The sequence below is a fragment of the Carassius gibelio genome, chromosome B8, assembly GCF_023724105.1.
Source record: "Carassius gibelio isolate Cgi1373 ecotype wild population from Czech Republic chromosome B8, carGib1.2-hapl.c, whole genome shotgun sequence".
In the NCBI taxonomy this organism is placed as follows: domain Eukaryota; kingdom Metazoa; phylum Chordata; class Actinopteri; order Cypriniformes; family Cyprinidae; genus Carassius; species Carassius gibelio.
Genome location: NC_068403.1, coordinates 7,078,021 through 7,104,910, shown reverse-complemented (window position 1 = coordinate 7,104,910; position 26,890 = coordinate 7,078,021). Strand labels below are relative to the sequence as shown.

Here is a 26,890-nt window from a genome sequence, read left to right as displayed (position 1 = left end):
AACAGACCACCGTGTTACTGTCGACTTGGTGTTAATTGGCCAAGATCTGCCCCGTTATAACTTACTCACTTCTTCTTATACTGTATATACTATGGTTTTATTTGTCCACAGCATATCCATGCCTTTTTCTTTTTTTTTTTACCAAACACACAACACAAATCATGGAGATTTGCAATGCCTATGTGACTCAAATGCCCAGAATTTCATAAAGCTGTCGTGGAGAGACTAATAGCAGCGTTATACAGAGGCAGAAGGTGTGTCGGACAGCTGTGATTAATCTTTAGGAACAGAACACCCTGAGAGAGGCAGAGAAAAAGGACAGATAGAAGTAACATCTATAGAAACTGTCTTGGAAAGCAGAGATGTGTGCAAAAGCAGCTAATGCTTGATTACATCGACACTATACTGATACTTAAAGGAATAGTTCACCATTAGCCTCATGTCATTCCAAACCTGACTTTTTTCTTCAGTGAAACATAAAACTGGATGGATCTGAAGACTTTACCGATTAATTCTTAAACCAAAAATCATTAGAGTCAGTCAAACAGCTGAGAACCAAATCGGTCTGATTTGTGAACAAATCATGCAGTCGGATTTTTAAACTCTTCATTTTAAACGAATTGGTTCAAAAGAATGACTTACTCTTGAAACAGACATTCTCAAGTTCAATTCAGTGAATCAATGACTCAATTTCAGCATTTCTTGAGTTAGCAGCTCATCTACGTTTACTACTTTTATTATGCTTTTGTATCATATCCTATGTCTGCATACAATTTTTGCTACACAAAAGAGAGTATCACAGGTTTTGTAATAACATGAGGGCAAACTATTCCTTTAATTTCCCATTCTAGAGCTCTACTTTATCCAGGATAGTTGGGAATTATTTGATTACAAGTAAAACCAACAAGAAGCAGAGCAAGGAAAATGAAGTATCTCCCTGAAAGAGTAAGCAGGACAGAAGTAGTGACGGCCGGGAAGGAAAAAAAAAAAGAGTTACTGTGTGGTCTGCTGGTGACCTAAGTGCATGTCCAGTGCATGGCTGCTGGTGGGCGGAACCCCACGACTGTCCTCCAAATCTACAACACACTCCAACCATAACAGAGCAAAAGAACACTGCCGCCCACCTGCTTCAGAGCTCGGGGGGCTTAATGCTCAGAGCGAACAGAGTACACAGACAACTATGCTCACAGCACTGTCTGCAGATAAACTAAATTTAGTGCACAAAATTGGTTTAAAGATGTCCAAATTTAGTTCTTAGCAATGCATATTACTAATCAAAAATGAAGTTATTATATATTGTAAAGTAGGAAATTTATAAAAAAAATATCTTCATGATTTTTGGCATAATAGAAAAATGTATAATTTTAACCCATACCATGTATTTTTGGCTATTGCTACAAATATATCCATGCTACTTAAGGCTGGTTTTGTCACACATATATTTCTGAGCATGTCATGAAACAGTGGCATTAAGTGTCTTGATATCCTAATATCAAGAAGCTCGTAAGTCCTGTAAAGAAGATTCATCATCACTTCAGTGTGTAACTGGAATGTTTGCTTTTCTAAAATGATCCAAAGAAAGATTTTTCTCGTTGCTAAATTCATTTAAAAGAAAAATCAAAAGCAGCATCCCAATATACAGTATATTAATAATTTATTCAGATGACGAAATTTGATCTTTTTCTCTAACGGTTTACTTAACGGCATTTCATTCAGATTATTTATGGATTATTAGGGTGCATGTACATGTAGTGTCTGAGGAGCATCAGGGAGGAGCAGGGAGCTGGTGTTTTCCAGGCTGTGGGGGAGAGAGGTGTGTTTCCATCTGTTGGGTGGGGATGAAATTACAGTCTGTCTCTTAAGAGGGGGAGAGACAAACCACAGAGAAGAGACAGCTGTGTGTACATTCCCTGAATACAACCCAAAACAGCATGGCCAGCACCTCTGCTTCAGCTATACAACCACCATCACTGATGTAGTTCACAGAGCTACTGTGACAACACACACACAAGCAACATAACGAAGAGATTGACAGAGAGTGCAACACACACACAAACACAGATGAAATTTATATATATATATATATATATATATATATATATATATATATATATATATATATATATATATATATATATATATAAAATTTCACCCAGCCCCTCTTGCCTTTTTCATCTGTGTTTGTGTGTGTGTGTGTGTGTGTGTGTATGTATGTGTGTGTGTGTGTGTGTGTGTGTGTGTGTGTGTGTGTGTGTGTGTGTGTGTGTGTGTGTGTATATATATATATATATATATATATATATATATATATATATATATATATATATATATATATATATATATATATATATATATATATATATATATATATATATATATATATATATATATAAAGATCATCTGATATCTCAATATTTGTGTATTTGGTTTAATTTTAACCTTTCTCCCCAGAGAAATAACATTAAAAGAAAAAAAAAATACATAAAATGAATGTTTTATGAAAAATATTTTTGTAGAAAATGTACACACACAATAAAACAGTTACATAATATTTTAACATTACATAAATATAAAATTAAATTCACCATATACATAAATACTAAGATAACGTTATACTTACGAAATACTTTTATTATATTATATTTAATATATAAAATATATAGAAAATCTAAAAAAAAAATTTTTTCATCAAGTCAAATATTATTAGTTATTAAAAGCATTATTTAAAAAAAATTTACTTTTATAATAATATTGATATATATTGTGAATAATTGTTATTTTGCTTTGATATTATTTCGGTATTATTTAACTTTACCACACACAGTGTGTTGAATTAATTTCTATAACACATTTCCCTGGTCTTATTTAATATCCTTAAAAGAAATCACATTTTTATTACTTATATAGCATAGCATACTTCATAGCAGTCGAATCAAATCCAACAACACACAACCACCCTACATTCATTTCTCATTGAATATACGGTTTTACATAAAAATGTGTTGCATTACGGAAGTTAAATGTGTTGTGAGTGCATGCTGTCTTAAGACACAATCACCTGAATTTCCATAGAACTGTGAAAGACATAAACTAACTGGAGTGAATGCCAAATAAATGAGGATAAAGACACAAGGGACAGTGCTGATTTCCAACAGTAAGCCTTCAACCTATCTAAGCACGTACACTAGCAAAGTCACAGCTTCTTGAATACAATGAACAATAAAAATGAAGAAATAGCTGAAAGCTGGCTATCACATCATCTAGTCAAAATGAAAAGTAGTGCACAATGGCACGTACGAGTCAATGAACAGTACGTGCTGCATTTTTATGGCAGGTTGTAAATCACATCTTGATTCTACTGTAATTCTCCAACCGCACACAATGCATACAGTGACTCATTTTCCAGTGCAGTTGAATACATACATGAAGTGAAAATGCATGCTTTTTCTGTACTGAAATGTACTTCTTTCCACCTGCATTTAATACCTCGAGGATGGTAGATCTGAAAAATACGATATCCAGCTGTCCCACCCTAAACAACAGCTGAAGAGTATAAAATAGCATCTGAGAGACTGTGTCACGCTTCCAGACAGAGTTTCTCTGCCATGATTAAATAAGTCACCACCACACAGACGTAACATTGAGAAGACTTATTTATTGATTAAAGAAGGTATTAAAAAAGAAGGTTAGCATCAAAATAAAATAGCACAGTGTGAAAGCTTTACAGGTTTGTTGAGGCACAGTCATGATTAAAGATTAAAGGCAACCAGACTTTATGTAGTGTCTCTGCAGTCCGTCAGCTAAAAGTATGACATATCTGTATTATCTGTAAAAAGAGAACACAAAAATAGCATTTCTGTCGTAAGCATGCGGTTTGCTTTTTCTCATATAAGCGCATCTTTCTGGTTTTAAAATATCTTTTGTGTCCAAGTGTGTCTATGTATCTGATAGCAGGGTTAAGATACCTGCTATTAACATCCATATGTCCATGTATTTTTCAAAACAATTAGAATTAAATTGAATGAATAAAAAAAAACGACAATATTACAGTGAGCTAAAACTGAAACTAAAACCATAAAAAGCATTTATTTAAAAAAAAAAAATGGGAAAAAATGAAAAATTTGAATTGTATGTTCCAAAATAACTAAAACTGAATTAAAAAGCAACATACATATCTTTTTAATTTTATTTTAACCAATTTACATTTAATTTATTTTCATAACTTTTTTTATTTACATTGTTTCACAATAATAATAAATATTTTCATATTACAGCAATTAAAAGAATACAAATATAAAAAAAGAAACATTTTTAATGTATTAGAATGCATACAATTTAAAATCGATTCAGATTATGTGAAGTGTAATATATTATGGCGTCTGCATTTTGATCTGACTGGCATTTTCTTTAAAAGTTGCATCTATCAATTGAAGTTTCAAAAAAGAGATTTAAAATGTGTATGCATTATCTGCCACAATAAAAAACGCAACTGGATCTTTTAACTGAAAAGTAAGCCTTTTTTTTAACACTGCTGCTATATTGAGTGTTGCGATTCCTCCCATTGGTTTTTCTATGAATGGATTGTCCCACTATACGGTCTCTGATGTGGTCCACTAGTGAACAGATCACCCAAGACGGATGTTAATAGCAGATATAAATGGGGGCTGTAAATCTCAGCTCATTGCTAAAAAGCCACAGTCTGTATCTGACATTACAGTCTTGTAATTTCTAAATGACTATGTGTTCCTGTTAAATATACTATCAATCTATACTGTAACTATACAGCCAGTGGAAGTTTTATTACCCGTGTCCAACTGCATTAACACTGAATCACCTCTATAGAGGACCAGACTCATTAAATCCATGCCATATAGTTGAAATTATGCCACTGGATGATAACCCTGCTCTGATTCAGACGGTGACAAATTGGGTTTTGTGCTTCAATACTCATTTCGAGTCTATTAATAGTGATTCAAATAGTTAACGGTAATTTATTACAGCCTCAGCGCCTAGCGAATGTGTACATGATATTACTAATCTGATTTATCCATGCCAATTCACGCTTTTATGCTTTTAATTAAAGTGTGGTGTTGGAGAGCAAACAGCCAGAGGGTGAGCACCACGGCTCAGGAAGCACTGAAATGAAGACTAGTCCAAAAGAAACACAGTGTGATAGGAGGAGCTTACCGTCGGGCTCCGAGTCGCTGTCTGCCAGGGCAGGAATGCGCACCAGGATCTGTCGGTGGTCTCTCTGGACCACCAGTTGCAGCCTGCCCCGCGATTTCTCAATCAGCTTACCGGCGTCACTCAGAGAGAGGTTCTCAGTCACCGTCCCGTTGATCTGAGACAGACACAGAGATATATTATTATTGGTTTACGTCTGATGATTGTCTGGAGTTTGAGTGGAGTTGTGTGAATGGTTGATGGATATATACATACAGATAAACCGTTATTTTTCTGTGATTAGAACTAAATAAATTGTAATTGATTACTTCCCCAGTACTGTATTTGCTAATATCATTAATTTGATTAGTAGATTACTATATTAAAATATAATATTTAGATCCAAATATGTCCATGTACTTTTCAAAACTATTTGAATCAAATACATAAATATATTTAGAGGAAAGGAAAAAAAATCAGGGTTATTCTAGTTAACTTAAACCATAAAATGGTAAAAAAAAAAAAAAAAAAAAAAAAAAAAAAATTATATATATATATATATATATATATATATATATATATATTAAATATTAAATACAATAAACTTTAACTGAAATAAGTTATACATAAAAAAAAAAACAACATTTATCAACATTTATCAAAAAAAAAAAATATTACAATATATTTGGTAATTACTATTGCCGGGACTTTAATGCGTTAATTGAGATTAATTAATTACACAAAAAATAACGTGTTAACTAAGATTAATTAATTACAGAAAAAAAATTCCCGCATTTTTAAACTTATTTTTGCACCGCGAAACGTTTCTCACTTGATGAGTTTCGGCGGACCGATTATACTGGAGCACCAACTAGCGTTCGTATATCACCGGCAGCACATCGAGCCTCAAATATCACCTCAACGCTAAACATATAGCAGCTAGCGTGGACTTTACACTTTATGTTGAACTATGTATTATTTTGTTGGTGCAACAGTTTATGTTGAACTCTTTATTGTTTTGGCCAAGGTTATTGAGAGTTGGACTTAGTATGTTATGGCCTCTGAAGCAACAGAGAGATGTTTTCTAATAGTCAGTGTTTCTAATGTTCTGAATGTAATTGACAGTATTGTGTTTTAGTTAAAAAAAACACTTTACAGAAGGTTCAGCACCTATAAGCTTCCTGAATTTCTGAAATGTACTATTTCTAAATTGTTTTTTAAATATGCTATTGCTACACTTCATGGCAAAAATTGCACTGGTCTGCTAGACTTGGTTGAACAAAAATAAACAATATTTTGTTGCTTAAGCTTATGTATTCAGTCATTATTCAATGGTATACTATAAATCCATGTGAAAAAAAAATACTTCTCACTGTTCTCAAAGGTCAAATATTTATCTGCGTTTAAAATGCGATTAATTTCGATTAATTAATTACAAAGCCTCTAATTAATTAGATTAATTTTTTTAATCGAGTCCCGGCCCTAGTAATTACACATTTATATTTTATTACTTTTATTTTATTTATATCACCTATTAATATAGAAAAACGTATTGCAAAATAATGCTTATGTCATTAACTCTCTTTAAACTGTGAAATCATGAATATACAGGGCTTTTTTTTATACATCTTTGTTTATTATATGCCATTATATTTATAAATATTTAGAATTTTTTTTTTAGCAGTTAATTTTTTTAATACTTTCTAGTTTTAGTAATTTAGAACTTTAACTTTAGTCATCAAGGCAAGATTTCTTATATTTATTTATTTTTAAGTCTTTTACTCTAATAATTATTCAATCAATATATATAACATTTACATATATTTTCTGTTATTTACATGTATAAATAACATTTACAATTTTATTTTTTCTAGACTTTTAGATATATATATAGTTTATTTTTTTCAGCTATATTTCATTTAACAAAAATGAGTCTTAATAGTGCACTAGGTATTGTCATCATCCACATCAGAGAATTAGCAAAATATGTATTGAACACCGAAAGCCACAGTGATTTTATGACAATGATTTAATGCGTGAACATTAACAGTTATTGTGTGAACTTGAAGGGTCTGATAGGTACCTTAAGAATGATGTCGCCCTCCTGGAGATTTCCGTCTCTGGCAGCCAATCCAGTGCTGGTCATCTCTTTGATGAAGATCTGGCTGCCCAGCCGCAGGCCGTACTCTACAGCAAATCAGAATGAAACTTACATGAACCGAACAACCATGATAACCTTGACCCTTTTAAGTACACAGCCATCCCTCCAGCTGTTAGTTTAGTGGTGGCTGAATGGGTCAAACACCACAAACAATTCAAATGGAAACTGAAAATGTGGAGTATTGATCTGACTTCTGTAAAGCAGTCATGTCAAGTCATAATTACACTTTTGAGACAAAAATGATAGATGTTCATAGTATGGGAGTATGCTGTAATGTTAAACAAAAGCTCCTAGCCATGCTTTGCATATTCTTCTAAGAGATGGCAACATTTTAAACAAATGGTTTGCGATAAATTGTAGGTCCCTGCTGTTTTCAGTTTGATCTTAACTGTTATGCAGAATATTTTAGAACCGACTCTTTAGTAAACCAGTCAGAATATAATGAAGCTTCAGAAAGAGGCTGTTATTGAAGGATGGGCTATCACTAATTATACAAGACCTTGAAAAGAAGCAGACCTTTACTAAAGACTATATACAAAATAATATGCAAGAGTTATTTATTTATTTTTTGAAAGAAGCTGCATTTATTTGATAAAGAAATGTGGAATATTGTGAAATAGTATTACAATTTAAAATAAATATTTTTCGATTTCAGTATATTTCAAAAGGTAATTTATTCCTGTGACATCAAAGCTGGTGTCTGCAGCCATTATTTCAGTGTCACATGATCCTTCAGAAATCATTCCAATTTGCTGATCAAGAAACATTTTTTATTATTATCCAAGTTGAAAACAGTAGTGCTGCTTAAAATGTTTGTGGAAACAGAGATACATTTTTTTTTTAGGATTCTGAGATGAATACACAGTGCAAAAGTTCAACATTTTTGTAACATTATAAATGTGACTTTTGATTAATTTAATGCATACTCACTGAATACTGTCAAAGTATTAATTTCATAAAAAAATTACGAACCCTAAACTTTGGAACGGTTGTGTGTATTCATTAATGTTTTTATAATGAAATGCTGCCATTTTGCACTTTTAATTAGATTAATCACTCATCGCTAAATATTATTTCTAAAAAATAAATAAATGAATAAATAAATAAATAAACAAACATTCAACTGCTTACTGAGAAATTGTTCACAAACAACTGTCTAAAAGCTCATTTGCATGAGAAAATATGAACTTGCAGCAAATTTATGCCAATATTTGTCATAAACATTGATCCAACTTCAAGCCTTTCCTGTAATAACACCCATAAATTATTAACTTATTATTGGGAGTGAGATATTTACATTTGGCTGTCAAGAAATCTAATTTATATGGATAAGGAAATAAGATTCCCACAAAATAATAATTAAATTAAATTAAGTCAAAGGTTCTGGAAAGAGTGCAAGATAACTTAGACCTCAGTGGAAAGAAAAGAGTAATAAAACAAATTAACAATATGACCCTTCTAAACTGTTTTAATAATTTTTCAATCACTAATACATATTTAATATATGCTACTAGTAACAAGGTAATCCTGCAACTCTCACCTTCATTGGGCCTGTTTTTCACCAGCATGACATTGATGGGCGGCTCCAGGGGTTCATAGTTGAACCGGTCTCTTCCTCTGTCTTTGTCTCTGCTGGGTGACGGGGAGTGATCCTGCAGCCGGTCCCTGCTGTGACTCCTGATCATCTTGTCATCCGAACGAGTGTCATACCTCCGCGTGTCGTAGCCCTGGTCCCTCCCGTAGCTTCCAGCAGGGCTTCCACCTCCGCCGCGGCCTCTACTGTGCTGCCGGTGATAGTGAGGCTCCGGGCTGGATCCGCGCTCCAGCGTCCGACCCCGGCTGCCGTCCCTGCGGTAGCCGCTGTCAGAGCTGGGCGACCTCTCCGCGCTCCTGCCTCTGCTCCATTCCCGCTTGTAATCCGGCTCCAGGTAGTCTATCCGGCTCTTTTCGAGACTGCGGTCATGCTCTCTGTCACGGGGGTAGCCCAGGCCACCGTTTCCCCGAGGGTAATCAGAGTCTGGGTCAGTGTGAACGCTGCGGTTGTCCTCGGGATAATAGCTGGATAAGTTGTAATCGCGGCTATCCCCGCTCGGGGACGGCGGGTGCTTGAGGACAGCCACCTTGCGAGGCCTTTTTACAGTCTATGAGGAGCAATGAGTACAATTAGTCTTTATACATTCAGCCCACTGTTATCAAAAGGACCATATCTAAAAGTAGACATTTAACATAAATATACTATATAATCAGGGGTGCACATAATTTTTTCAGCCTGGTTCTCATAAGAGAACCTGGAGATTTGGTTTGGTCCTCACACTGCATATAGCGCGACCCATTAAATAAACTATAAATAATGAACTAATAAAAGTTATAATGTTAATGCACTTAACTTATTTCGTTTTTTTAAAATAAAATAATAGTAAATAAACAAAATAACAGTGTGTGATGATATTATTAAAAATAAAAGGCAGTCCTAGTATTAAATACAAATACATTTATTTTATAGTAAATTAAAAAAATAAAATGCTAATATTTATCACTACTTTCTTTGTTTGCCTCTTTAAGAAGAATTGCTTTATGTATTCCCCAATTTTAAGTCGCTTTGGATAAAAGCGTCTAAAAATAAATAAATAAAAGCGTTTTCATCATATTCACACTTAAAATCAGCAGGCTTTTATTTTGGCGGGTTGCCGGCAAGTAAGTATACGCGCTTCCGGGTTTAGCGCTGCTGCTGATTAAAGAGCGTCAGTGGATGAATGTCACAGGTTTGCATTGTGCTTTGAAAACGCCATTGCATTGCCTAGATGTATGCTTTCAGGTTGAAAATAAAACTTACATAGTACAGTTTGTGATCTAAAATGGTAATTGTGTATTAACAGCTGTCAACCATGTCGGTACGCAAATGCGCTGTCAGAACATTTATACAACGCATTTTTTATTTTGGCATGCAGACCTGCGGACCACTTATGTGCACCCCTGTATATAATATTTATATAATAATATACTAGTAATAGCTTTGTATATTTTTCAGTTTAGTGAAAATATTAAGTTTTAGTGAATTTCAGCGAGTTTGTCAATTTATTAGCTTTTGTTTTGTTTCAGTTTTTCCAAGTAATATTCAGTAAGTTTCTAATCTAATATGTATATTTTTTCAGCTTTATTTCAATTACCACAAATATTCATATTGATTTACTTGAAACTAAACTATTTGACATAAACGTATGGTTAGAAATAGGCTTAAAAAATGTCCTTAAAGTTAAAAAATTACCCTAAGAAAATCAATTCCAGGAGGCAAATACTGGCCCTTAATTAAGATATCTGACACTGCTAACCTATACTGATATCCAAAGTAAGTAAACTTATTCTAGAAGGCCTCTCGTAAAAGTCAACTTGAAAGATGCTTACTATTTTGGCCACTTTCCCACATTTCCGAAGTGACTGCACAGCAAACGAATGAGGCACATTATCCATGGCGATGGTGTTGACCTGTATCACGCGGTCATTCTCACTGTCCACAACAAAACAAAACAAATGTTAAGTCTACAAGAAAACAGAAACAATCCATGCTATATTATTATGCTGAAACACTTGGCATTTGCAATGCATTTTGCTGTTTTATATGTTAGGTTATAGCCTACAAGTAGCTTTTTAATTCTGATGATTGCATTTAGGCTTCAAAATTCATAAAAAGTTAAAGATTCATTAACAATGCAAACTTCAGGGTTGCCCTACAAAAATATGCCATGATTGCAATGCTCTATTATTATATAATACAATTTCAACCAGCCTTGATTACTTTACAACAACATGCACTAATAAAACATGCACAATACCACCATAGACATTTATTAGGACAGTAAGCATGATATTATTTGATTTCATGTAATTTTGAAGAGCTCTACTTGAAAACCCTATACTCATCAACTTGCCTAAGCTGGTGTAAAACAATGGTTTACCAATACGCTAAACACGCATGCATTAGTACGGTGAGTGAAGCGTACAAGAGCAGTCCATCGGCCGGTCCTCCTGGCAGCACATCTGACACAATGATGGACGTCTCTCCGGTCTCCACATTTGGATTGTCCCGGCCCCCAGACACAGCAATCCCAAAGCCCATCTTAGAGTCCTGTGAGAGAAAGAAAGAGAATCACTTTCAGTGTGAAAACCCCACTAACGCATTTCCTCAGTCATATATCACAGCCAGCCTGCCCAGAGCAGGAGTGTTTAATATCGCTGCACAGAAACGTGCAAATAGCCGGCGGTGTTACACAATCGCGTTTGTGCGCTTATGATGAATCTTTCATAAACTGTGGCTGCGTGCCGCCACAGTGCGGTTTTGCAGAAAGCCACTGCATGCCAAAGCTAATGGAGACATAGTTCCACCTCATTGCTTGGCCAAATAACAACCTGCTGTACCTGCCTCAGAGGAACGCTGAATAAATAGAGTCTAATGAGTGGGTGCAGTGGGCTTGATGCAATCTGCTCCAAATATATTCAGGCTCAATTAAAGCCAGAGATAAAACCTGACAGAACGGAGTAAAACTGAGATTTTAGAGTGTTATAGTGTTGGAGGGATTCATCTAGAGATACACAAGTCAACCGGCTACTCAATCACAACAATTTTTGGAGGGTATTTTTTGGGTGATATGTGCTCTGGGAGTGCACAAATGCAAAAAAATAATAATTGGAATCACTGGCCAAAAAATTACATCTGTATGGAATAAACGTCTAAGTACCCTTTTTCCTCCAAACTTTCCCAAGCTTATATCTTTGCTTTTATGTTGCAGTGATAAATGAGTCTATTCTTATCTGAACTCAGCAATCTGACATTCCAAAGTGCTGAGATGTTTTTCCAGGGTGAGTGTGATGTGGAGATGGTGGTGATAGCGTCAGTGTGTTTGGATAGTGTGTGTGTGAACCCGTGCGATCTGTCATGTGCGAGATAAAAGATGCACATCCTGTTGTGCTTGATGTTGGAGGAAGAAAGAATAGGAGGAAAGAAGGAGAAGATGGGAAGAGAGGGAGGAGGGGTAACTTCTGATGGGCTGAAGCACTTCTACAAAAGGAAACACAAGCAGGACAACCATAGCTGTGACTAGGGATATGAGATATTGAAAAAAAAAAAAAAAGATATCTCGATATTTTCTGGAATTGTATCAATAACGATAATTCTACAATATTTTGCTGAGTGTGTTATTGGGCTGACATCTTACTGTGGACTACTGTGGAAAGTTGGCTCCTAATGTCTTTGATATTCTTTATATTCTGTGTGGTGGTCAGTTCACAGCAGTGATAGAAAGTAGCTAATCTTTTTTTAATGATATTAAATAGATTTTTCCCTTTTATGGGCATTTTTACCTTCATTAAGCTACATTTTTCTAAAAGTGTGGATCATCTTTTGAGCCAAATTCTTACATTTAATCAGTCGGTTAGAATAAGACTTTTAGGCTTTTACCAGGCAAATTATCTATGGTATATATGGCATTATTTTACTGACAAATGTCGATAGCACATTATTGTAGCGTGAAAGCACATTAATAAAATGCGTGAGCTCTCCACTCATGCATGGATTTCCTTTGCTCTCGCACAAAACCAGATGCATGAGATCAGATATACGCTGCTTTCGCCTGGAGAGAGTGCACACACTTAAAACGTGTCTCTCCTCTCGCTCAGACTGTGTCCTGTGCACTCTCAGATCTTTAAAAGCTAATATTAAGTGGATTTTCATGAAAAAAAAAATCAGAAGTGAAAAACACTGGATTAAAAAAAAACATTCCTATAAATGACCAAACAGAGATGCTATTAGAGCATTTATTACTATATCTTGCTTCATTTACATCTATTTTTACATTTGATGTTGATTTGAGGAGTTGTAACTTATTGCAATCATAACGAACTGAGAATTTTTTGCAATCATTTTAAATTCAGTTGAGGTATCTATCTGACATATTATGACATAATAACATTGATGTTTTATTTATTAAATCATTACGGCCATTGGCTATAATATGTTATTTTTCGATAAATTGCTCAGAGACCAACCCTTTTTTTTTTTTTTTTTTTTTTTTTTTTACATTAATTAGGGGTATGCGCTATTGACAAAAAATTATATCTCGATAATTTTTCTGGGATTTTATCGATAAAGGTAATTAGATAATATTTTGCTATAGAGTGTGTTATTGTGCTGATATCTTCTCTATAATTGTGTGAACAGCTGACTCCTGATTTTTATTTTATATTCTTCTTCTTCTGTGTGGTAAATTCACAGCAGTAATAGAAATTATTAATTTCCAACTAGTTTTATAGCCATTTTTACCTTTAAGCCATTTTTTCTAAAAGTGTGCACCATCTTTTGAGTCAAATTCTTACATTTGGGCTTTTACCAAGCAAATGAAATCAGGATCAACAAAATTGATCTTTGCAAAGCAGAGGAAACACAGAAGCAGCATTAGAAGAGTCATTTAGATGCATTTACACACTGTTTAATGCAGCTTTGAGGTACATGGAATACTTTTAATACATAAATAATGTTTTGATATTTTAAACATAAATCATTGAAAACTGACGTCTGAAATTATTTTAAAAATGAAAAATAATGATAAAGATTAGGGCTGTGCAATTAATCGAAATCGAAATAAAATAGCAATTTGAGTGTGCACGATTTCTAAATTGCTTTATAGCACGATTTTCCGCAGCCCCGAGCTCCCACAGTATGTTATCTGAACCAATCAGGATGCAGCGCACCTAAGTAGAGCACGAGAACAGAGCAGACTGGGCATATGCCTAACTCCAGGTTCACACACTCTGTCTGTGATGTGTAGCCTTTTTTCTGGACTTTCACACTGCATGCGGTAAAATATGAGAACAGAAAGGGTTATAAATAGAAAGGTGCGAAAAGATTTATTAGCACTGAGAGAGTTGTGAGTGCACAGGACACAGGTTGAGCGAGAGGAGACACGTTCTAAGGCAGCGTCTATATGAGCCTTTATACAGTCAATGATCTGAGTATGCGCATCTGGTTTTGTTAACAAAGCAAAGGAAATCTGTGTGCGAGCGGATAGATTTGCGCCCGTGCATTATTTTAATGTGCTTTCGCCTTACGATAACGTGCTCTCATTGCTGCTTCTGAACCGCGTACACATAACTTACTGTATACGCACTGCAGACTCAGTACGTGTAACCCTTGGGCAATAAATATATCGGGCAAAACATATAACACCTGAGGCACCGCTACAGTGAGCTTTATGACAGATGCATGGCAAAAAAAAACAAAAACAAAAAACCATCCCTGAACACGGGTTTTATTTTATTTTTTTATAAAAAAAATTTGCTATATGTCTAGACTTTGTTTGACATCTTTACTTGGTGATTATTTTGACTTAAGTCTGTTCTAGCGACATGTTATACATTTTTGATAAAGCTCTAATTGGTTTTGCTATGATTCTGTTTGGAATTATTTTTGTATCAGCAAATATTGTATCGATGGGTATGAGAATCGATATCGTATCGTATCATGATGATCCAATTTACACCCCTACTATAATGAAACAGATGATTTTTATTTCAAATAAGTTCTTTTGAACTTTCTTTTCATTAAAGAATCCTGGAAAAAATGGTGCCATATAGTGCTTATATATACACTATACAGAACAATAAATCAGTACAACTTATGTAGCAAATCAGCATATTACAATGGTTCTGCTGGATCAATGATGCTGAAAACTCTTGCATCACATAATCTTAAAGATTATATTCTCCTAGCTCCAGCACATCAGTGACGGTGAGTTTCAGATGTTGTGTGTTAGAGAGGCTGGTAGAGTGTTTAGCCTGGGTACCGCAGGAGGTTCTAGTCTGTTTGTTAAGAGGGCCATCCATCTGTGCAGCGTGTGTTCAGTGGCCCCTTTGGCAAACAAGCATGAAACTTCTGGTTCACAGCCCTGCTGCTCTTCTACAACACATTTCTAAACATGTAACTCTTAAACCTGTATTAAGTTAGTTATTTGATATAAAAGAGTTTCACACCCGCTGAAGAGTCACAGTGTACTGCTCCCAAACGGTCTCCTCCATTCCTGAGCCCTGTGTGGAAAAGAGAAAGAAACCATCATTAATCACCAGTCAGGCATTTCTAATGTCAGTATGCTGTGTGATATGATGTGGAGTTGAGTGGCTCGCACACAAATTGGTCCTAAATGAAGTGTCCTGAACTAATTATTTCATAATTACATGGATGCACATATAACATTAAAGGAATATTTCTGGTCGAGTACAACTTGAACGAGACAGAATCTGTGGCAATTACATTGGACACACATAATAAGTAGGTTCTCCTCCTAGAATAATAAACCCAACTTCAATATATAATTTTCTCTTATTCTACAGAATACCACAGATTCTATCTATACACTTTAAAGGTAAAGTGTGTCATTTTTTAAGGTTAAAATACTGTCTTATATACCAGTTTGGGTATAAAGGAATGGGAAATATGTTCGGGAAACTATACTGTCAAAGTGACTGACAGGGCAAGCCATTATGCTTATGCATCAGCTTGAAGCTTAAAATAAAGATTTATCATGTTTTGGGCAGCCTGGATCACATACTTTTCCTGCATGAGCTCATTCTGTTTCCTCCACTATTTGTAGATGCATTTTTGTCCATAGAAATGCGTTACTCAGTGCTGTAAAGTAATGCGACTGGCTGAAGTTGGACGTGCACTGTGGGCAGACCTGACTAATCGATAATAATCGATTTTATCAATTAGTTGTTGCAGCCCTAAAAAAATATATCCAAACCCAAATTTTGAACAACAGTATAATTCAGATTTAGATCATGCCATCTCATTTTACACACTTCACCGTAAAGTTGTAAATAACCAGGTATAGTCCTTAAAATGAGATAATGAATATGAATATAAGTCAATATATGAAGACCCTCCCCCTCCCCAGCTATATGGTATCATCCAGAAATACCTGTGAACGCCTCATTATTTGGTACGACTCATTATTACGTCACTGCATCAAACTGAGGGTCTACCACATATGGCAGAAGGGTGTGTATGAAGGATGGGCCTGTCATTTCCACAGCTCACAAGGGCGAAAGCACCATTTTTTATTTTTAAGAATAATTAAGACATATGAGGACTGAATCCATGTCCACTCTGTGCAAGCCAATGTCCTTAAACATGACAACAGGGTCTGTATATCCCTCTTTAGGACACATAGAAACAACCAGCCCGACAAACTCACACACACACCGCTCAAGGGTGTGTTTGTTCCAAAGAACGGACAGACATACCCATTAATATTGATGATTAACTGGAAACAGGCACAGTACAACCCAACCTCAACTAAACCATGACGACACAAGGTTAAACCACGGTGACTTTGTCAACATGTCCAGTTAAGAATAGAAGTCTTTAATTAAACCTGATTCTACTCTAATTAAATGTTTCTCCCTACCATGTCAACTCAAACTTGTCTATACAGCACTTTTCACAAAATACACATCATTCGAAAGCAGCTTCACAGACAAATAATGAAGTTACTATTTTATTTTCATTCCTTACATATACTTTTCTTTCATTTTCTGCACTTCCCTATAGTTTTTCTTCACAGACACACACTTCCCCTCATCCCTGTTGGTGTGCAACTCTAATTGGAGGATTCTGCCTGCAGACGCGGACTACTACAGAAGCGTACAATTAGTGTGGATATGTGCATTTGTTTGGCTCTCTACAAGCGCTCGGATAGTGCGCTATGCAGCAAATAAAACTAATCCACAGAGAAAGTGAATAAAGGGCCGGATGCTAATAAGCTAAGACAGCTCTCCTCCTCTCCTCCTGTGGCTAGCTAGTGGAGATATTGTTCATAAGAATGTGATGAGAAAGACAAATAGCGAGAGAGCTAAAGATGCTGCATCATCTGAAGGCAGCTCAGGCTGCTTCTATAAAGCACTCGCTTCCTTGCTCTGGAAAAATGATGGGAAGTTTCATAGCTCAATGGAAAATTACAAAGCTGCTCGCTTCATAAATCAAAGAACGCCACAGGAATGTCCCTGAGGGCTTTTCGAATATTAAAACGAACAACAATTCTGAAAAAAATTGATCTTAATCTAGTTTGCCTGATCAATTTACTAAACAAAAATGCATTTATGAGCATACAGCATACCCTCATGTTGTTCCAAACCTGGATGACTATCAGGTTTGATGTCAATGAAAATCATGAAATATTGGATGATCGTTACAGACGTCAAAACCAATCTGAACTCGCATGACAGGATTAAACAGCTATGAATGTGGCAAAGGATTTCAGGAAACAAAACTTTGCATTTCAGTTTTATATCTCACTATTGCATGGCTTCAGAGGAGTTATTTAGAGGAATTTTATCAATTAATGGTTTTTATGACATTTATAAAGTCATTGTTTAAGCTGAAGCAGGCCCATCGCTATAGACAGCTGCAGAGATGAAGTAGGCCAAAACCATAAATGAGAGCATTTTTAGCACTTGTTGGTCTATCATAAAAATACAACAACAAAAAAGGTTTTGTTTAAATGCCTGAAATAATGTCTGTGGTGAACAAGTTCAAGATATTTTCATGATTTATTCTACAAAATAAAATCAGTAATTCCCCCTTGAGATTTTTAAAAGCATTTACTTGTCTTGATAAAAGGTGGTTGCTATCAAGTGGCTAAATGGGAATACAGCGTGTGTGACATTAACCGTCTTTTCTATTAAACTCATTTCCGCTTCCACAGCTCCAATGTCTTTATAATCATACTCTTGCAAATTATACTTCAAACTTTAAGGGAAAATGTTTTCTTTAATAAATGCTTAAAGAGATTTCAGAAGCGTATTGATGGTGATGTTGAAGTCACGCAACCGCGGGAGCAGTTCGTTTACTGTATATTCTATTTTTAGCTTTTAACTTTTAGCTTTTATGGCAATTGTATTCAGTTGACTTCAAAATTCATAAAAGTTCATTTAGGAAGATTATCTTGATGAACAAAACATAAGAATCATACATATTTGTTGGTTGCAGAGCTATTTTCTGCAATAAACCCAATAGGATTTTTCTTTTGGCTCTTGGATTTTGTCATGCAAACCAGGGTGATGCAAACTTGGGTTGGCCTACAAAATATATCACTGCAATGGCCTATTGCATCAAAAAAGCACCAACAATACTCTGCAAAACATTTCCATTTATACAAACTCATCTGAATTGATATTGTTTTTTTCCTTATTATACTGAAACTCCTAATGCACATGCTCCAGATGTGTTACGCCTTGGTTATCATGTGGGTGAGACAGGTTCAAGTCTGATCATTTTTCACATGCAGTACACACTAGGGCTGTGTATATAAAAAAAAAACTTTCTAATAATGCAAATTTAGACCCTAAAATAAAAAAACTATATATCCACAATCCTTTACTTAAAATGTCTCTGAAACATCACTCATCCCTTGTTAGAAGTTACCTAAAAATCCCTCCATTTCTTACTCCAGTCTTATTTATTAAACTCCTCACAACAAGGTCAAGACTCTCATCTCTCCAGGACAGGACCCTGTGAGCAGCCTGAGAGGAGGACCCTGCTGGTCCCAATACGCTGATGTTTCCTGTTGACAGGCCCATCACACCACACAGACCGAGAGAGCAGGGCCGCCGGGACAGCATGTAAACTCAACCTGCAGACCGCAGAACGTCACGTTAACATGTCTGAACAGCCGTTCCACACAGCAGATACAACAGGTTCGACATGTGACGCGCACAAACACACACACACACTACACCCACTAGAGCAGTAAATCGCCCGCCACACTTGTCAACAGAACACCTGAGCAAAAACAAAAGCATAACTGTATAGTAAAAATCCCCCTCTATATGATAGAGAAGTCCTGGTTGATATTTATTAGTGGTCAACCACTGTTTTTTTTTTATTTTTATTTTTTTTTATCTAATCTATAAAGCAGGGTGGTCAATTATGATGACAAAAATTGATGACAAATGCAACGTTTACAAAATTGTAAAATCAAACGTAGTTATTTTACACAAAAATCGCTGTTAAAATATTTACATTTTATTTGACAATGCTATAAATTGCTATTAACTAGCCAATTCAAATCACTTATTTAGGGATAGTTCGCCCAAAAAATGAAAATTCTATCATTAATTACTTGCCCTCATGTCGTTCCAAACCCCTAAGGCGTTTTTCCATCTTTGGAAGACAAATGAAGATATTTTTAATGAATCCAAGACTTTTTACACCCAAAAAGTATTTTTTTGTAGCTTCATAAAATGATGTTGGAACCATGATGTCACACGGACTATTTGATGTCCTTACTACCTTTCTGTGTCTTGAACGTGGTAGTTCCCTTGCTGTCTATGCAGGGTCAGAAAATTTCGGCAGAAATATTTTAATTTGTGTTCCGAAGATGAACAAAGGTTTTATAGGTTTGGAATGACATGAGGGTTAGTAATTAATGACAGAATTATAAGTTTCGGATGAACCATGCCTTTAAAATGTAGCATTATAAACAGATTAAAATCCATTTAAAAATAACGAAGGCATGTTTTCTAAACTAAATGAACAAGAAATATTAAATATACTTATTTTAATTTATACAAACCAACACAACAACGCCTAGTTATAAACAGCGATGTTTACCTGTATATTGTATTCAAATATTTCAATATATGAAAAAAACACTTTAAGTGATGCGCAAATGAATCATTAAAAGTTTTGATTCACCTTAACTCTATGGCCAATTTTGCAACTTAAATATAAGAGTTTAAGAACAGAGAGCTGAAACATCTGTCCTAACACTCGCCTATATGCAAGTTGTGAAACATTTAGTGAAATTTATTTCATATATATGATAATATACTCATCGCCCAGCCCAAATGCACACACACACACACACACACATCAATCCACAAACACTCTAAAAATACTCCTCACACCTGAGGGATACACAGAGCCCCAAACACCTGCTCCCCTCTGCCTCTCACGTTAATGACCGAAGCAGAAAACCCAGACAGAGAAAGAGTTTAAACAGCACGGCAGATGGATCAACAGAGACAGCACAGCCGCTGCCAGCAAAAGCTACGCTATGCGACAGGAGCCAGTGAAGTCCACACGCACACACCTGCACCTGCATTCCCGGCTCTTGCACGCCAACTAGGATGCTTCATTCAAACCTTAAATCTGCAGTTTACGTTCCACTCGTTATCATTAGTTTGCAAAGTTTCCGTTTCAACAAGCAACATCAGACGGACGCAACACAAAAACCACAACTTTCCCCAAGCACAAACGATTCACAAACCCAAAACGCTTCGCTGACATACAACACGACACGTCATGAAACTTTGCACACAATCACAAAACACGCCCACTAATGCCATACAAACCAACTCCATACGAATCAAGCCTACTGCGGGATCTAGGAAAGAGGGGTAGAAACACGACAATCTTCTCTATAAGGTGGCAGCTGACGGAAGGGTTTATCCCTGGAGGATCAAGCCACCACGAGCGCCTTTTTTTCCATCCCCACCAGCAGTCTGAGCAGGCATGACGCATGCCTGGGTGAGAAGAGGATGATGAAGCTGTTCCTTAGCTCCTCGGTCTCCCCCCGCACCTCGATTCGCGCCCCTCCGCGCCGCCTCCATCTCTGGGCTCTCTGCAGGCGCACGCAGCAACCAAAGGGAAGCCAGTTCACACTCATCTCTCCCCATGGCCACCCGACCTCCAATCTAATTAAGCTCTGAGGCGGAGAAGATTAGGCACCCCGGAGAGAGAGGGCGAGGGAGAGTGAGAGAGAGAGAGGGACTATAAATAAGACTCACGGAGCCACGGCGAGTCCTGAACGACTGCACAGCGCGTGCCCACTTTCGGCACAGCACCGTTTTCATGTCTGCGTTCTCTCTCTCTCTTTCGTTCTCTCGCTGTGATTCTGCCGGCTCCTCTTCTGATGTAATCCTAATACACAACTGGCCTACATTTACACACACGCACAGATCAATACCTACATATTTATGTGTACTGACGGAGTGCATACAACATTAGCCAATGCACACATACACACACTCCCAAGAAATCCCAAGAGACTGCAGCGATCCGCAGGACATCGGTGTTCACGTTAATATTTCAACATAGCGCACTGCTGAGGAAGCTTTACAACGTTTTTAAAAAAGCTTTAGGAGGGAGGCTCCCACTTTGATATGTATTTGTAGCATATGCAAGTCTTTTAGTGTTATTTATTTATCAGTGATGCATTTTTCTTACTGAAATCGAAGTCTTAATTTACTGAAACTGAAAATAATTGTTATTACAATCAATTATTTATTTACATTTCTTTAATAATCCACACTCAAACAAAAACTGAGGTGTAAATAAATATTTAAGGCAGCTTTTACAGAAACCTTTTTGATGATATAATCATGTTTCAATTCACACAAACAGAGTGGTGTTAACAAAAACTTGTTTTTATGACAGATTTATTCAAACATGCATTAAATCATGAAGACAACATTTAAGTAAAAATATAAATGTAATAAAATATAGTGCATATATTTTAGCAAAATAATCTTCCTCTTCAAATACGTTAAAATAGCTTATTGTAGCAACTAATACACATTACAAAACTATTTAAAATAGTCAAGACATGTTTTCTAAATAGAACATATCAGAAAGTCAGAATTTGTTTCATATCAAAAGCAACAAAGCCTTTCACAATTATTGGATGTCAGGTTAAGACACAAATAATGTTTAGTTTAAGCATCACCTGAAAACAGCAAAGACTAAAGCCCAATGTATACTTTGTATTTTACACATAAGCAAGGGTCCACACACAGTGTGTGACACAAATTATGCCACCAGAATAGTGTGTGCAGGACACACATGCACTTTGACTTGGTTTTGCACTAATCAGTTGTTCCACAAGGTGGCAGCACTGGCCGCTGTTTCACAGTAGAAAACAAAACTAAAAAGACAGAACAGCAACTAGCTACTACAAAATAATGGAGACTGCAAAAATAAACAGATGCTTTCATTGACAAGCACTTGTGTGAAGGGGTTATAAAATAGCAGCAACTTTAGTTAAAAAGAGTACAAAGATATTTTTATCTGCTGGAGAAAAATAGAGCAGACGCTGGACAAAGATGAATCTCTCACTAGAGCACTTGGTGTCGACCGCCTGTGTCCGAGTACGCCTCAAATGGGGTATACTTTAAAAGGCGGAGCATTCAAATTTAGGCTTAAAAGTGACATAATAACCTTTTTTAGTTTATCAATGTGTGCATAAAATAGATGCTGATGCCAAATGCACCGTCCAAAACAGTTTCAGCAGAATTAAAACAATTTTATAGCCTAATATTTTCAGCTCATTCCTACTATTCATTATTATTATTTTTCTCTATTCCTTTTTTCCATCTATTTTCCAGCATTAAATTAATGATGAAGGCTTGATGTCACTCAAACCTTAAAGAAACAGCTGGATTTGTGAACAATGTGAGCAACTGAGAATTCCAAGCAAGACAATAAGAGATCACGGGTCATAACCAGGCACTCACGACATTGACTCTATTAGCAGTGAAAAGAAGATTAGAGGGTTTTACGCCCACTAACAATCTCCTGCCGTCACGGTCCATATTAGCAAGACCCCAGTCCTTAATCTAGTACCTATAAGATGATGACGACCCACTGATGCACACACTCTAATCTGCTTGACCCGACTCGTAATCTTCATTTCAATACTGTACAATTGAATTTATACAGGCCTAGGCATTTTCACATCAGACAGATATAATTACTGATGATTAGCTGTTTAAAAGAACATATTTAAAATAAAATCTTTTGTGACATTATTAATGTCTTTACTGTCACTTTTAATAAGTTTAATGCATTTTTTTTTTATTACTGATCCCAAAATTTTGAATGGTAGTGTAAAATACAATTTAATGATTATTTATTTATTTTCACAATACCTTCGTTAAAACCAATCGCTATATTGTACCCTTTATACATTTGTAACTTGGACATAATTTTTATGGCCAGATATAAAATATCTGATTAATTAATGGAAAAATCAATAGATTCATCAATTATCAGAATAATTGTTTTCTAATATATTACACAATATAATAACATTTACATTAGTGAATTTGACAGACACGATGCAACAAACACTGAACATTAGAAGTTAATTTCCCATGACACTGATAGCACTACAGAAATGCCATCATGCCTTACAATAACATCAACAATGTGTATTCAAAAGCTGTTCCATGGCTAACATGATACAAGTGGCTGATTTGTATTATTCAGTACTGACACTAAAACAGGCACTAAAGTAACCAAAAAGCAAAGAGGCCTTGACATCATTCCTGTGAGAAAACAATGAATCCCCAACAGAAAAAACTTACTGGAGCACAGTCACTCTTTCCTCTGAACACTGGGGTGTAAAAATAGAGCGAGTGAACACTTACACATCCTCAGACTGATGCTCTTTGTTTGCTCCACTGGACAGCCAGTCCTCCAAAATAAAGCACTAACTGTCTCTGAAAACAACTCCAACAATGGATGGAAAAAGAACCTCTTTGTCATCTAGATTGTTAAACAAGCATCTCTGGGGAGTGAGGCTGAAAAAATGTTCTACAAAAATCTAAATTTAATACTTTAATACTGTAAGAATGCGGTTATATTCTTTAAATAAAAGTAAGCAAAAACCTTTTTTTTCACATTTTTTCAATTTTTTTTTCAAACCAATTCATTTCAAAATAACACAATGTTGAGGCCATTCAAATCAATTTAATGTGGTATTAAAAAAAAAAGTAAAAAATAAATAAATAAAAAAAAAAGTAAAATCAATTGATCTATATGTGATAAAGTGTCATAGATTCTTAAATGACATTAAAGTTGCTGTGGTCAGCCATTCAAATCAATCATTTCAGCCGTTTGGCAAACTTCCCATCAATCAATCACCTTTATTTCCATCACATCCTGAAACAAGACAGCTTCTCTCCAAAGCCCCGCCTCCAAAGATATATCAGCCAATCTAATGTTAGCATGCCAAATGACAGGCAGAGGCTGTATATAGAGTCTGTAAAACAGACATGTGTGATTTGTGAAGACACCTATTTCAGTGATACAGTCAGAAAGAAGGACGTTTCATGTGTGGTTAAAAGCTTTAAATGAAGATAAATCATGATGTAATTGATTGTAAATGTCCTTCACACCTCTACCATGCAATTTAAAAGATAAATTTTCAACACCACACACACAGTCCTCTCTGCATACACCATGACATAAAGTCTAACAAGCTGTGCATCGCTCTATGAATTCAGAGCGTTTCTGCTCGAGCTGTGAGTGGACTATTAGCACATGATTAAGAGTCTCCTTGAAATTCATTGTCACTTTCCATATGGTTCCTTCTGTAATAAAACGTTTCCCCCTTTCTGCATGTGTTTCCTTAAATAAAAGACACTTCCTATTTTAGACCATAACAAATGAACTCTACAATTAATGCTTAAAACAGTTATGGAACATTGTGATAAATCTAGCAGCATTCATCTATAGCAAAATCCAGCTAGCTTAAAAATCATACAGACTAGGGATGTCAAATTTCGATTTTTTCCATGATCGATCGTCGTTTAAATTAACGATCAATTAATCGATTAATCGTTAACCATAATACTGCAAAATGCGTCTATTGCAGGCACGCAGTCAGCGGTATGACAGGATGTGCAAAAGCCACACACACACACAAAACGCTTTCTCACTTGAATTAAAGAGGTTTTAGTCTGAATAAAATGCTAGTAGCAGGATTATAAAATGAATAGATGCGATTATGATCATTTGATAAAATGAAGAGAGCGCGCCATACTTTTGAGGTCATTTTACTTTGTTGACAGTTTCCAATCCCGCACGGAGAACGCTGAACGCGCATCTTTAAATGGTTTTGTGGTGCTCGTTGTTGTATTTTAAAGCACAATTGCAATGTTTTCAACTGACATTATTGTATAAAATTATCCGAACTGCATCGGCGCTGCTGCACCAAAACACAGTTGCTCACATTAATTTGATCCTGCTGGATTCTGTCCTAGAAAATGTCAGATTTTTAAAAATCCGGCATACAGCGCATTAGATCGTGACAGTGCATGCGTGCAGACGAGGATGAGCGAGCGCGGCTTTGGCTAGATTTATTTGGAGGTTATTGCTCATGTCTCATTCGGCACAAATCGAAATGTTTCCATATTCGCAATGTATTTGAATGTTAAACTATTATTTATAATGTAAACTAGGCTTGTACTTAACACGCATTCGCATATAGATGGAAAAGATGATCCTCTTCATATGAGCAAAAACGTCCTTGGCATAACAGCAGAGTGGACCGGTATACTACGGTCTATTTAAACTGAATGCTCCGGGAATGTGTCGGTCACAGCGCCTATTAATCGCTGTTTTGAATCCAGCAATTATTTATTTAGAAATGATAAGATCAGATTATGACAAGTGTGGTATAAAAGCTTTGTTTATTAGAGGAATAATAGGTTAACTGGAAAATGTTAGATCGCGACCATGCTTTTGGACCCCATAGTCTTCATTTACGCGGCTTTGTTCTGGTTTGCCGGTTGGTCACGAATTTCCACAAATTCAGTATATTTAGGCATTGTTTCTTTTCCTAAATCTTCATAGTCTAACCCTCTAATTTCCCAGGTTTATTTTATTATCTTTCGCTTTTAATAACTGTTTTCGCATCTCTTACTGTGGTAAACATGGGAAGGGAAATTAAAGATTTCATGAATTAAGAATTCGTTCGATTTATTAATTTGTTCCCTTATTTCACTTAAATCATGGGTTATTTAGGGAACAAAATTAATGAAACATGGACAATTGCCACATTAATAATTCGTAGGAATGAATTAACAAGTTGTAGGAATGAATAGACTACCTGTCCTGTCACTGTGTCCCGCAGCCCTGCAAAGCGCACGATATAAAACAGTTATCTGATGAAATGATTAGTAACTACATTTCTATTGCATTTAATGTTGAAGAACTTTTATGTTGTTTCTATTTTAATGTACTTTAAAGTTTAAATCACATTAAAAGCTTAATTTGTACATTGTGAATGAATGATGATGCTTTTATATATCGTCACCGTCACTCACAGCCGCTCGCACGTGTTGAGTGCGCATGAGCCGCACGCAGCCCAACATTGAATCGGTTAACCGACCATCCATAGCCTTAATCGATTGCATCTCTTATCGACAATTAATCGATCATCGATTAATCGTTGACATCCCTAATACAGACGTTCAAAAGTTTGAGATTAGTAGGATTTTTGTTTTTAAAGAAATCATTTTATTCAGCACAGAATGCATTTAACTGATAAAAAAATGACAGTAAATACATTTATAATGTTATAAAAGATAGCAAATCTATATCAAATAAATGCTTTCATCTGAGCTTTCTATAATAAAAAACACATAACAGCTTTAACTTATCGATTTCAGGATCGATAATGATAATAATAATGTTTCTTGAGCAGCAAATCATCATATTAGAATGATTTCTGAAGG

The 26,890-nt window shown here is 35.6% G+C and overlaps 1 protein-coding gene across 6 annotated transcripts in view; it reads right to left on the bottom strand.

The window, feature by feature from the left end:
- LOC127963294 (tight junction protein ZO-2) overlaps positions 1-26,890 on the bottom strand; it is an 82,327-nt gene that overhangs the window by 17,774 nt on the left and 37,663 nt on the right. For all 6 annotated transcript variants that reach the window (XM_052563113.1, XM_052563116.1, XM_052563114.1 and 3 more), the window contains 6 exons: positions 15,344-15,397; positions 11,323-11,447; positions 10,727-10,829; positions 8,865-9,465; positions 7,247-7,350; positions 5,188-5,341 (listed from right to left, as the gene is read on the bottom strand). In XM_052563113.1, coding sequence (XP_052419073.1) covers positions 5,188-5,341; positions 7,247-7,350; positions 8,865-9,465; positions 10,727-10,829; positions 11,323-11,447; positions 15,344-15,397 — 1,141 coding nt within the window. The remainder of the gene's footprint in view (positions 1-5,187; positions 5,342-7,246; positions 7,351-8,864; positions 9,466-10,726; positions 10,830-11,322; positions 11,448-15,343; positions 15,398-26,890) is intronic.